The sequence below is a fragment of the Echiichthys vipera genome (assembly GCF_963691815.1).
Source record: "Echiichthys vipera genome assembly, chromosome: 15".
Taxonomy (NCBI): domain Eukaryota; kingdom Metazoa; phylum Chordata; class Actinopteri; order Perciformes; family Trachinidae; genus Echiichthys; species Echiichthys vipera.
The window spans coordinates 6,536,652-6,549,624 of NC_139840.1; the positions used below are offsets into that span (position 1 = coordinate 6,536,652).

Here is a 12,973-nt window from a genome sequence, read left to right on the forward strand (position 1 = left end):
CCAATCGGTTCATTTTTTAAAAGAAGCTTAGCTGGCACAGCTGTTAAATAATGAACAATAGTTAATGAACAATATTACCAAAGTGCTTTACACTGCATGGCAATACAAGGAATATATCAAAACACCACAGAGATGCGATTATGAAGCTAGTTACGAAATAACAAACACTAGCTGACTGATGGGTTTCAATATGATGAGTGACTAATAATGCCCGTCTGACATTAAAGTATATGCCCCATGTTTCATAAGATTGTTTTGTTCACTGTAATCATTCCTTCTGTCCACACTAGTAAGAGAAATACCTTCTTAATGCGACTTAACTGTGAACAAAATAAAAATAAGAAAACAGAGACAAAATCCAGACCTCGTTCTGTGCGAAACTTTTTTTGGCCTGTCTGATTATTTTGTAGGAAAATGTCCTGGAGACTGGGATGTTGACGGACTCCCATGATCTGACGGCATGATCTGAAGTATGCGGTTTCGCGGACAACAACGGCATTGAGGGTGATTTCTCTGGGACCCGGTTGCAAAAGATACCGTTTTCAGGCTCCGATAATGGCGACTCTATGTGGATGGTCGGCCAAAATGATACAAAAGTTGTGTGGTTACAGGAAAACCCGTCTCTGTGTGGATGGGCCCTTAGTGGCTGTCGTGCGATCTGGGCCTTTGACTGTACTGTCAGGTTACCCAGCAGAGATGTCACGACTGCATGATTGAACAGAAGCTGCACCTCCCGGTTCAACAGCAACACTAGCAGCATATTTAGCCACTGTAAACACTAGCTGACTGAAGGGTTTCAATATGATAAGTGACTAATAATGCCCGTCTGACATTAAAGTGTATGCCCCATGTTTCATAAGTATGTTAAAAGATTGTTTTGTTCACTGTAATCATTCCTTCTGTCCACACTAGTAAGAGAAATACCTTCTTAATGTGACTTTACTGTAAACAAACAAAATCCAGACCCCGTTCTGTGCAAAACTACTTTCCGAAGTTCATTTAAAGTTAATACGAAGCTTCAGCGGTCTTAGTTAGTCAAATCAAATGGGTGACTTTGTTCTGACAGTTGTTTATTGCTGGCATTTGTCCGGCCACAGAGCTCTCTAAAAACAGGGCCGCATAATCAGATAATAATGCAAAACAACGCTCGGCAGACAAGAGTACGCTGATGGATGATTCTGCAAAAACCTGGGTTACGTTAAATGCTTTTTCTTTGTTTTGTTTTTCTGTCTCTCTTTCTGCGCATGTCAACTACACGGCATGGTAAAATCAACTCTGGTAAATGTGGGGTTAGGGCAAGAAACACACTTGGTAAAGGTTAGGGAGATGAGGTAGGACCGGAGATAATCACAAGGCCCAGAAGCGTCTAAGATAAAAGTAACTCCTAGCATACTGGGCTGTGTCCAAAGACGACATTTTACACACAAAACAAAGGATACTTCAGATCCCCACTTGGTTTGACTAAGTCAGGCAGCTGAAACGTTGTATTAACCAGCTGAACTTGAGCCGGTAAATTTGCTCCCCCATCGCACACAGTGATGTCGCCTTAGGAAGATGAATGAGGTGAATTATTACATGGACTGATACATTTCTACATGCTTATTGTATTAAGATTGATATCAAAAAGAAATCAGAACCAAACTCTTTTTAGCTCTCACTGTTGCTCTTTTTCTCCCCCCCCCCCCCCCACTTCTACATCCCTCTGTTATTCTGTTATTTTTGTCCGTCTCCTTTTCGACTTTCTGTCTTTCCACTCTGCTCTACTTCTTTCCATCTCGCTCTCATTGTTTTTTTATGCGCTTTCAGTCCTTTTGCCCCCTTTCTAAGTCACCCTGTCATCTCTCCTCATTGGTCTCATCTATCTATATATGCTTATTTCTGCCATGTCCTTCGCTCACCTCACTCTCTCTCTCTTTCCCTCTTTTCTTCTTTTTCTTCTCTTTCTCTCGTTTTCTCCCCGGGTGCTCTTCTCTATCTCTCTTTTGCTCTCTCACCGCCCCAACTCCCTCTGTCTTTCTCTTCCTGGCAAATCATTATTCTTTTCTTTTGTCAGCAGTGATGCTGCTGCCCTTTTCTGCAAGCTGAACCCCTCTCCCTCCCGCCCCCCTCTCCCACCCAGTGCTCTCTTTTCTTTCTCGCAGCGCTGTTCCAGTGGCAGGGTGGGGCGGCGGCTTGGCGCCTCACTGCTGCTGCAGACACACTGCTGGGCTGTGATCCGAGTTGTGTGTGTGTGTGTGTGTGTACGTGTGTGTGTGTGTGTGTGTGTGTGTGTGTAGGATGGTATGGGAATCTTGCTCGTGGAGGATGAAGACGAAGAAGTGGAAGGGGATCGTCTCAGCTCTGAGCTAACTATGTTTGACAGCCAGCAGAGGAAGGGTGGGGTGGCATGGTTGGTGTTGCTGGAGGTAGTTGGAGGGGGTACTTGATGTGAGATGGGTGGGGGCTATTTTGAGCACCCTGAAACCCGCTTCAAACCCTCAGCCCTGAGAAAAAAGGCGGGCTGGAGGAAAAATAATAAGGGCTAAGCAGTTTGTTTGTGCGAAGACAGCAGGCAGGGGGGCTTAAATCCAAAATACACAGGCCAATCCCCCCGAACCCACACTGACCCCTCAAAGATTATAAGTAATTTGTTGGCGCCACCAGATGATGGTGACAGGACAACGGAATGAGAATTGTAACAACCATTCCTCTATTAAGAGCTGCGAAGCCGCGAAAATCAGGCGGAAAACAAAGCCTCTCGCTACACCCGCTGCGCTCTGCACTTCCCAAGCCCGTGAAATGTTTGACTCACAGGGAAAAGGAGGGGCAGGGGGCTGCTATTTGGAAAAAAAGAAGAAGACTTGTTTCACATTTTAGATGTTGCGGATTTCTTTTTCTTTCACTGGGCAAATTTTCAAATATCTGGTTTGCATCTTTTGATCGGGCGTGCAAGGGGTGTAAGGAACAGAGAGAGGGATAAAAAAGAGGAAGAGAGCAGGGAACTTGTAGAGGGTAGAGGTGAGCAGAAGGACACACGCACACGCACACACACACACACACACACACACACACACACACACACACACACACACACATGTACAGTATATACTCACAGATACACACACACACACACTTACCCAGGGGGATGGGTGGTGGTCAGGGACAGCTGGGCATAGATGGATGGTGTGGGGGGAGGTTTTTCTGTTTGTGTGTGTGTGTGTGTGTGTGTGTGTGTGTGTGTGTGTGTGTGTGTGTGTGTGTGTGTGTGTGTGTGTGTGTGTGTGTGTGTGTGTGTGTGTGTGTGTGTGTGTGTGTGTGTGTGTGTGTGTGTGTGTGTGTGTGTGTGTGTGTGTGTGTGTGTGTGTGTGTGTGTGTGTGTGTGTGAGAGAGAGAGAGACAGAGACAGAGATAGAGATAGAGAGAATGTGTCCCCTGTACGCTTTGTGTACTTGTGTTTTCATGTTTGCTTAATGTGTCCAACTCTATCTAATGTATTTTTAAGCACATTTTTACATATTCATCTCTCTGTAGGTGTTTGTGTTTGACGTACGTGTCTTCCTGTCTGTATGTTTTATGACGGTGAGTGTGTGTGTGTGTGTGTGTGTGTGTTTGATGTGATGTGATGTGATGTGATGTGGGGTGCGGTGAGTATCTGTGCCAGTGGATGCCTCTGTGTGTGGGTAATGGCCTGTATCATACCATGCCATATCAAACCGCACACTGTTGGCTGAATTTCCCATCAGTTGTATACAGCATCGCCAGCACCATGACACATGGCTCTCTCTGTCACACACCATGGCACTGCTGTCTGTGCAGCAGCAATAGAATATGGACGCACACACACACACACACACACACACACACCAGCGCAGACGAACACGCGCAGCGCAGCCACAACCACATGCAGATAAAAACCATCTCATAAATCACACAGATACTTTGTCCCATACATTTGTGCACAGACAGATAAATTCCTCCCTGCAAAACAAATACCACTGCACTGGAGCATAAACACACACACACACACACACACACACACACACACACACACACACACACACACACACACACACACACACACACACACACACACACACACACACACACACACACACACACACACCAAGTTTGATAATAGGCATCTTTGGATTCATATTTTCACACCTGAAGAGAAAATGTACATTCTCTGCTTTAATTACCTCCTTGCAAAGCAGCTACACCACCCTTATGTGCAAAGACCTGCAAATACACACGCCTTATACACACCTCACATGCACAAACTTGCAGGGAAATAATTTTGTCACACAAACACACAGACTGACATGCTGAAGGTACCCACACACACACATACACATACTTTTATTGTAGTAACTAAAGTTCATTAACATTTGCTAATTAGCAGCAACACTGTGAATCTTTCCCAGGAGTAGAAAATAAGGAGAAGAAGATTATCAGGAATAGGGCACGAGGGGGAGGAGACTCGACAGAAGGGTGAAGGAGGATGAGAGGAAGCTGAGGAGGACATTAGGGCAGATGGAGAGGAGGAGGGGAAAGATGGAGTAGGACAGATGGAGGAGGAAGGAAGATAGGGGGTGGACATGAAGATGGTCAATGTGATTAGTATTTTTGGTAACACTTTGTATTAAGGTTAGTTAATAGGTAATAAGTGCCTTATAAGGGCTTTATGACTGCTTAATTACCATTGTTACATGTTAATTAGACTACATAAGTGTTAATAATAACATCATAAACCCATTACCATTAGGTTAGACATTAGATATTTATCAGCACGTATTCTTATAATACATGGTAATCATAATAAGCATCTTGTAAGGACTCATAACACTCTTATTACCTTTTCACTAACACTCATTACAGAGAACTTTGTATAAGATGTTACCGGAGTTTTCCCTGTTTTTATTTAGGGACTGGAGGAATCTTAAAGGAATAGTTTGATATTTTTGGGAAATAGATGTATTTGCTTTCCACCCGAGAGTGAGATAAAAAGATCAATATCAATCTCCGGTCTGTGTGTTTAGTATCGAGCATGTCAGGACTTGGTTAGCTTAGCTTAGCTGAGTGACTGGAGGCGGGGGGATCAGTGTATTTACACCAGTGAATCAGCTTTATTTAAACAATGCATCTTTAACTGATACACAAATGTAAATTGGCTTTATTTGATCTGAGTTCACATATTGCAGGATACAGTTAATGGCACGATAGCACCAAAACTGGCAACCTCACTGTAACAACAAGACTCTTGTTGTTCCATATATGTATTGACAGAGCTGCCAGTCAGCTTTGCTGCCACTTTGTCCCAGTAGGAGACCACGGTACTGCAACAAATTAAAATCCCCTGCTGCCTTAAGGAGTTCCCCAGCAGGCCACCTATTCAAGAGGTGACTGTAAAGCAGACAGGGCGTCGTTATGGTTTTTTGTATGCAAGCTATTTTTTTGTGCCTGACATCATCCCAATATCAAGAACTGTGGATTCAGCAGCAGGTACCAGGGAGAATCGGATGAATCTGCTGTAAAGTAGTTATTTGTTCTTCAAACATTGTAAAACTGTGGAAAGAGAACCATCACAATATCCTAGAGCCCAACGATTGCGATCAGTCGATTAATCAATAGCCAACTCATCTCATCTCATCTTCATGCGCTTATCCAGGGTCGGGTCGCGGGGGCAGCAGCTTTAGCAGGGGACCCCAAACTTCGCTTTCCCGGGCCACATTAACCAGCTCTAACTTGGGGATCCCGAGGCGTTCCCAGGCCAGTGTGGAGATCTAATCCCTCCACCTGGTCCTGGGTCTTCCCCGAGGCCTCCTCCCAGCTGGACGTGCCTGGAACACCTCCCTAGGGAGGCGCCCAGGGTTCATCCTTACTAGATGATCCTGAACCACCGCAACTGGCTCCTTTCAACGCAAAGGAGCAGCGGCTCTACTCCGAGTTCCTCACGGATGGCTGAACTTCTCACCCTAATCAACTATTTTTGATAATCAATTAATCAGTTTGAATAAAAAAAAAAAACACATCCAAATCCAAAGATTTCTACTTCTAAAAAGTGAATGTTTTCTGGTTTCTTCCTCTTCTATGACAGTAAATGGAATATATTTGGGTTGTGGACAAAACAAGACATTTTCCATTTTCTGATATTTACGGTCCAAACAACTAATAAATCAATCGTGAAACATTTGCAGCCCTATCAAAAAGGTTTAGACATGACAAAATGTGCTTGAGTAAAACAGTCAGACTACGAGAGAGATAGGACAGATAAGATTTATTGTCCCGGTGGGAAATTTGCCTTGGACCTCACAGTCTCTGCTGTATAAAATCACAGCAAAAACAAAACAAATACATTTATTCATCAACTGCACATGCACATCTACATCAGAAGTGCTCACACAAGACAATATATAATGGTGATCAACAACAAGGACAGCTACAGCATACACTTATTTCAGCCTAGGTGGTGTTGAGAGCTTAAATGGACAGATAGTAAAGTGCGTTTTTGAAACTGTGGAGCCGCTGAGGTGCTGCCTTGTGCTGTCGGCCTCAGGGTAGGAACTGATATTCAGGTTGGAGACCATGAACCGGATCAGAGATATATTTTGATTTTTTTGGCCTGTCTGATTATTTTGTAGGAAAATGTAGCTGGAGACTGGGATGTTGACGGACTCCCATGATCTGACGGCGTGATCTGAAGTACAACAATGCCATTGGGGGTGTTTTTCTCTGGGACCCGGTTGCAAAAGATACCGTTTTCAGGCTCCGATAATGGCGGCTCCATGTGGATGGTCGGCCAAAATGATACAAAAGTTGTGTGGTTACAGGAAAACGCGTCTCTGTGTGGATGGGCCCTTAGTGGCTGTCGTGCGATCTGGGCCTTTGACTGTTCTGTCAGGTTACCCAGCTGAGATGTCACGGCTGCATGATTGAACAGAACAAAACTATCAGCATATTTAGCCACTGTAAACCTGAAACAATTCAAAGGGACCTTCTCCACCCAACTTGACTTAATATCATTTTGAGCCTTTGAAATTCGTACCCCAGTGGACGCCGGTTTTCAGCATGTAATTCTGCCTAAAGGTGCAAATTTATGTACGTAACAAGAAAACAAGAAACAACATGTTGATTAATGTGCTTCCTTTGTGATAGTGAAGGCACTCCTGCTATTGTGTACTCGGTTGGTGTATTTTCTCTCTGTCTTTCTTTCTTTCTCTCCAGTCCACAGAATAATTGTTTGCCACCTGCGTCCAATCTTTATGCTACGTTAAACACGCCCAGACTGCAGCTCTGTATGTAACGACATGAGATGGATATCGATCGTCTCATCTAAGAGAAAGAAAGCGAATAAGCCTGTTTTTTTAAAAAAGGCTTTGAATCCTTTCCCCCTCTTCTTTTTTTTCATCATTTGAGGTCCTTGCATATCCTCTGTTTTCTCACAAGCTTCCTGTCTTCTCTCCCGCTTCTTTTTGACACACACGCACACAGTCCCACCTCATTTTAACACCCACGCTCCTCTGCATATCTTTATCCATCCATCTTTTTCTCTCCCCTCCTCTCTCTCTCTCCCTCCCTTGATATCCCAGTCAGCTTCACCCTGTGTTTTCTCACCTTGTTGCCGGTAAGGTAAAGTGTAAATTGTGTTTCTTTAAATACCCGTGTCTTCCTCTGGCTTACAGCTTGAGGAAGGGGGGTGGGAGTGGATGTGGGACGAGAAGAAAGTAGCTCGAGCCGCAGTGTTTAACTTAACGTCTGCTAAGGATAGATAGGTCTCTCCTTTCATTTTTGCAGCTCGGGTGTTTAGCCTGACTTAACCGTTTAAACTCTGGCTGAACTTCATTTCTTCCCTTTAACTTTGCTTTTAAGTAGCTTCAAAGGTAAGAAGAACAGCTGTATCTGTAGCTGAGGCTTACGGGGGTCATATGCTACCGGGGAGTGACTCTATAGTGTTAGTGTAAACCAGTTGGGATCGTTGGATGGGTTGGCTGTGCCATAAGGACAGTTAGAAATAGCTCTCTGCTGTTAAACCCACCCTTCTGACCATATAATGAATGCTTAGATCTGTTTGAAATATTGCTAAAATATTTTTTAATTATCCTGATGCAGACAAATTCTACCCAAATGTATGTTAAAAATAATTAGTATTTGACCAATAGACCCAAAAGAAACTCAATATGAGTGAGGTTAACCTTTTTTATTTTCGCTTTCATTAATTGATATGAAAAGAATCTGAACTCACTACGAACACAGTTTGACCTGTTGGATACTAAGCTCCACTGGTGTACAAGCTACAAGTGCGGCTTTTTACGGTTAGAGTAACTGTGTCAGTCCATGGATCAAATTTGCAATCTTCCTGGCACCTCTCGACTTATATTTTGTATTTTGTATTAGCCTTTATTTAACCAGGAATATTCTCACTGAGATTTAAAATCTCTTTTCCAAGGGAGTCCTGGCCCAGACATTAGCATAAACATACAAGTTTCACATTTAAAAACCAAAACAACACACAACTAAACATAACACACACCTATCATTATAAATCAACAAAATAAAACAACATAAAAAATAAAAAAAGAAGATCACAGTCAGTGCTCAGAGACAGTACATGTGCAAATTGTATTCAAAAAGTCCTTAATGCTGCTTTTGGAATGCTCCGTGCTGATGAGGGATTCAAGTTTGAAATGATCTGGTAGTTTATTCCAAGATAAGGGTGCTAAATATTTAAAAGCACTTTCACCAAACACAGTGTTGGTTCGAGGAACATTGAACATAATAAGGCTGCTGGAGCGGGTGGTGCAGGTTCTGGTGTTTCTAGGAGCCAGTAGAGAACACCGATAGGATGGAAGTTGATGTAAAAAAAGCCTTATACAGAAACACACACCAATGCTCCATCCTACGGGTGTGTAATGAAGATAGTCCAACTTTCTCGTACAGAGTACAATGGTGTGTTCGGAAACCAGAATCAGAGATGAATCGTAAAGCACCACGGTACAAAGAATCCAGCTTTTGTTTAGGAACTTTTATGTTTCTATCTGCAGCAATGACACAGTGATCACTAATGTCATTCTCAAAGACAGCAGTGGCTTTATATTTCTTTGGAGCAAGCACTGTTATGAACAAGTCAAGGAGTGATGATATATAACCTTTAGGCCCTCAGTTCTTCAGATCACCAATTTGAAATGAAAATAAAAGATGTTAAAATGACAAAATAATCATATTTTGCCACTCGATTTATTGAACGTATCCTCTTCGGCTCTTCTGGACCTATGTATGCGTCAGTGTGGATGAGTGTGAGCCCACAAGAGTATTTCATTTCTGCTGGTGTAAACATTGTGCAAATTTAATGCAGGGAGAGAATACTATATGTGATAATGTTATGCAGTGGAAAAATGTTGTTTATATACTTTAAAGGGAATTATAAGGGCCTAAATGGCTTTTCAACAGGTTGACGGCCCTGTACAGCTGAACGTGGCTCAGTTCTGTACAAATGTTTTCACTTAAAAGGTATCTCCTCAAATTCTGAAGCTGAAGAGCCACTAATTGACTTCTGAAATTGTACCAGCACAAATGTTACTCTGAGCCTCGAACACAGGTTGTACTTCATCAGATATGCCAGCTTTCAGTGGTCGCCAAAGATATGACACAAGTTTGGGTAACCTGTCACAGCTCATTGCGGTTGACTTGATGAGTGATGCACTGGGACAGCCAATTTACCCAAAGTGTTCATGCCAAGTAGAGAAGCTCTTGCGATCAGCCGCAGGAATTAGCCCAAGACGCTATTAAAGGAGACACTAATCCGTGCTGCACTTGACCACACATTCAGCCCTCAGCCATCATGGTGCTTAGATAAACTAACCACAAGGTCAGGGCTGCAGTAAAACACCACAGAGAGCGAGGGAGTGACTAACTCTGACACACAGAGCTCTCTAAGTCTCTGAGTGCCGTTTGTACTCTACAATCGAGCAGCAGCTGTACCTTTAAGACCTGTGAATTCTCTCAGCCCACAGGCAAACCTCAGACTTGTGTCTCCTTTTAACGTGTATTTTCTGAGGTGCTGAACTGGTCACCCAGCTTTAAAATGACAAAAAAGATACCCAAAGTTGATGCCTGTTGCCCTCAGCTGATGTTCCGCAAAGTGTGTTTTTGATGCGACATGCAGTTAGTTTGCTTGCCTCCTCTTCTGCATCCTCTCTTGCCCCCCCCCCCCCCCCCCCCCCCCCACCCCCTTTCATGTCCTGATGGGAGTTCCGCAGAAGCACACTTAAGCAGATGTTCTTCCTGCAGAAAAAAAAAAATCAATTCCTCCGCCGGTGCAAGGATGTGATAACGCTTCACGCAGAATATAAACCTGTCTCCCACTTGACAATTTGGTTCCAATTAAACTATTTATACACGCATATTTTCAGGGGTGAGAAGACCGCTTTGGGGCATTTCTTCTTAGGAGATGTTCCCACCCCTGGCTTAATTTTCTTGTCAATTATGCCATATTTTTGTTTTGCTTGAGATTAGGTCGAGCGAGCACTGGCACAAGGGAGGGAAGCGCTGTTTGCCATACTGAGTACACTCAGCATGACAAACAGCGCTGTAGCGGCCAAGCTCTGCATTACATGTTATCACGAGGGGCTGCATATTTTAGTATACATCCCTTATTCTGAATCACGTAATCGTCTGCCAACCTCACTGAATCCAAAGAGCAGGATTAGCCTGCACCATCACCCGTTATCAAGGAAGTGCTGTTGAATACCATAATTTAAGCCAATTTGAATACTGTTACACACCCAATTCGCCATTCAGGTTTTTTTCAGTGGTGTTCCAGTTCCAACTCCAGCCTTTAGAATCCCTTCATTATGCTGGGTCATTTGTATTCTCTTTCTCTTTCCCTCTGACCCGCTCATTTCCATAATGCCTGTCCCGTTTGAGCTTGTCCCGTACCAGCCAATACATATGCACGGTGTTCAAAACTGACACGGATATTGACAAAAGAGGGTAACAAAGCCATTAGAGCTATGAGACAGTGCTCTTGTTGTTGCTTTGACCTGTGGAGAGCCACTGTCTGCCACGGTCTCTTCATCTCTGCTGGTCCCTCAGGTCCTGCAGTCTCTCGATGCCAGGGCTGCTACTGACTCATCGCTCTTACATTGGCCTTGCAGACATACAACCAGATAGCCATTTGTCTGCTTTTTTTTGTCCCTCTGACAGCATGTCGGTGTGTGTGTGTGCACATTGAGTCTTTGCTTTCAGAAAGACAGATAGAGATATATAGATAATCTGACAAGCGGAGAAAGAGAGGGGCGGGAGAAGATAGAGAGAAAGAGAGAGAGCGAGGCAAGTAATGCATTTTGTGGGTTTATCTGATTTGTGTGTTGGTGTGTGCTACTATTTTTGCTTGTATTTTCATATAAGTGTGGTGTCCTTCTGACTTGTCTCTCCCTCTATCGCTCCATCTTATGACTTTTCCCCCCTCTCTCTCTCCCGTTACCTAGACGACGACCCCTTGCAGCCAGTGACCTCAGATGAGACCGTGTCCGTGGGGGGGACGGTGACACTGACCTGCCGGGTGCCCGAGAGCGATAACTCCTCACTGCAGTGGTCCAACACTGCACAGCAGACTCTGTACTTTGGAGAAAAGAGAGGTGAGAGAGAGGGAGGGAGAGAGACATGGGGAGCCGGGACAATAAACACTATAACAGTGTCAGTAAAGCAATTCTTTATCCTACAAAATTACATTCAAATGAGTAATTTGCTTTGCCAAACATGTTTTTGTGGTACATAAAAACTGCAACTTTATGTTTTCAGTCCAGAATGTATGACATTCCAATATCACAGAGATGCTGTAGGGCTGGGTAGCTGGATGTATTAAGCACAGGTATTTCAATAACAGAGACATTTTTTTTCCGTTTTTTAGGATAAGACTATGAAAACAATTGGTTAAGATTTGGACAAACGTTTAAAAAGTCAGCACATCCCTTCATGTGCCCAAGTTACTATTTACTGTTTCAATAGTTAGCAAAGACCACTGTCTTTCCCTTATTTTTAATAAGCTTAAATGTAACCACTTCCAGGAGCCTTAGTTTAAGGAAACTGCATTTAAGTATGGTATGTTAATCTGTACCTGATATGTTCATTATTTTGCATTTTGCGTTTGTAGAGAACAGTTCTCAGATCCTTTCAAAATGTGATCATTATGGCTTAATTTACATGTCATTTCAAGTGTCACATCTGCATAAAATCCAGATGTAATTTAATGCACTTTTATTCACACTCCACATATACAGTATGCATCCATGGCGGCCAGAACACAGATCTAATTTCAATCCATTTTGGTTTTTCCAAGGCTACATTATGCAGAGGGTGCTGGTAATGCTAAGAAAATAGCTTCTGCACTTTAGCAATCTAGTTATAGCAATTAACATCTAGCAGTAACACTTAAGAAGCTAACAACGATTTGTACACGACACTACCACAAACATGGATGTATTTATGGAGTACAAGTGAGACATACGTTTTACGTACTTTACAGACTTTCATTCACACCCATACAGATCAATGCTGTCTCACCTACACTGATCATTAAGTGGTTGAACTATAATCAGGTATCAGATAAATGCCACAGCAGCTTGGGGCACTTTCTGTATGGTCGTATGTGTTGGAATCAGTGAGATACTGGGGCTTATTTCAGTGCCATTTTAGCTGCTGTTATCACAAAGAATAGACTGCGTAGAGGCTACTTCCACAGGCCACTTACTGACGTAGGCACACTTGGGAGGAGTACATCGAGAGACATCGATGCATTCACATCTTTTCCGCATCTAGCTAGAATTCGTCTTGAGAAATTGGAATTCTGCCTTGAATGCGTATTGGCTGCAATTACACTTCTGATCAGATAGTGATACAAAAAAAATATTGATGCAAAAAAAAAAAGGTTTTCTGAAATCATATTTGCCAATTCCCATCAGTTCCATATGCATGTCGTTTTTAGGAGACAGGGTTG

The 12,973-nt window shown here is 43.1% G+C and overlaps 1 protein-coding gene across 1 annotated transcript in view; it reads left to right on the plus strand.

Annotated features, from left to right (window-relative positions):
* The window catches only part of cadm3 (cell adhesion molecule 3), a 97,050-nt gene that overhangs the window by 31,592 nt on the left and 52,485 nt on the right, over positions 1–12,973 (plus strand). Inside the window, exon 3 of the mRNA XM_083928205.1 lies at positions 11,466–11,615. Coding sequence (XP_083784331.1) covers positions 11,466–11,615 — 150 coding nt within the window. The remainder of the gene's footprint in view (positions 1–11,465; positions 11,616–12,973) is intronic.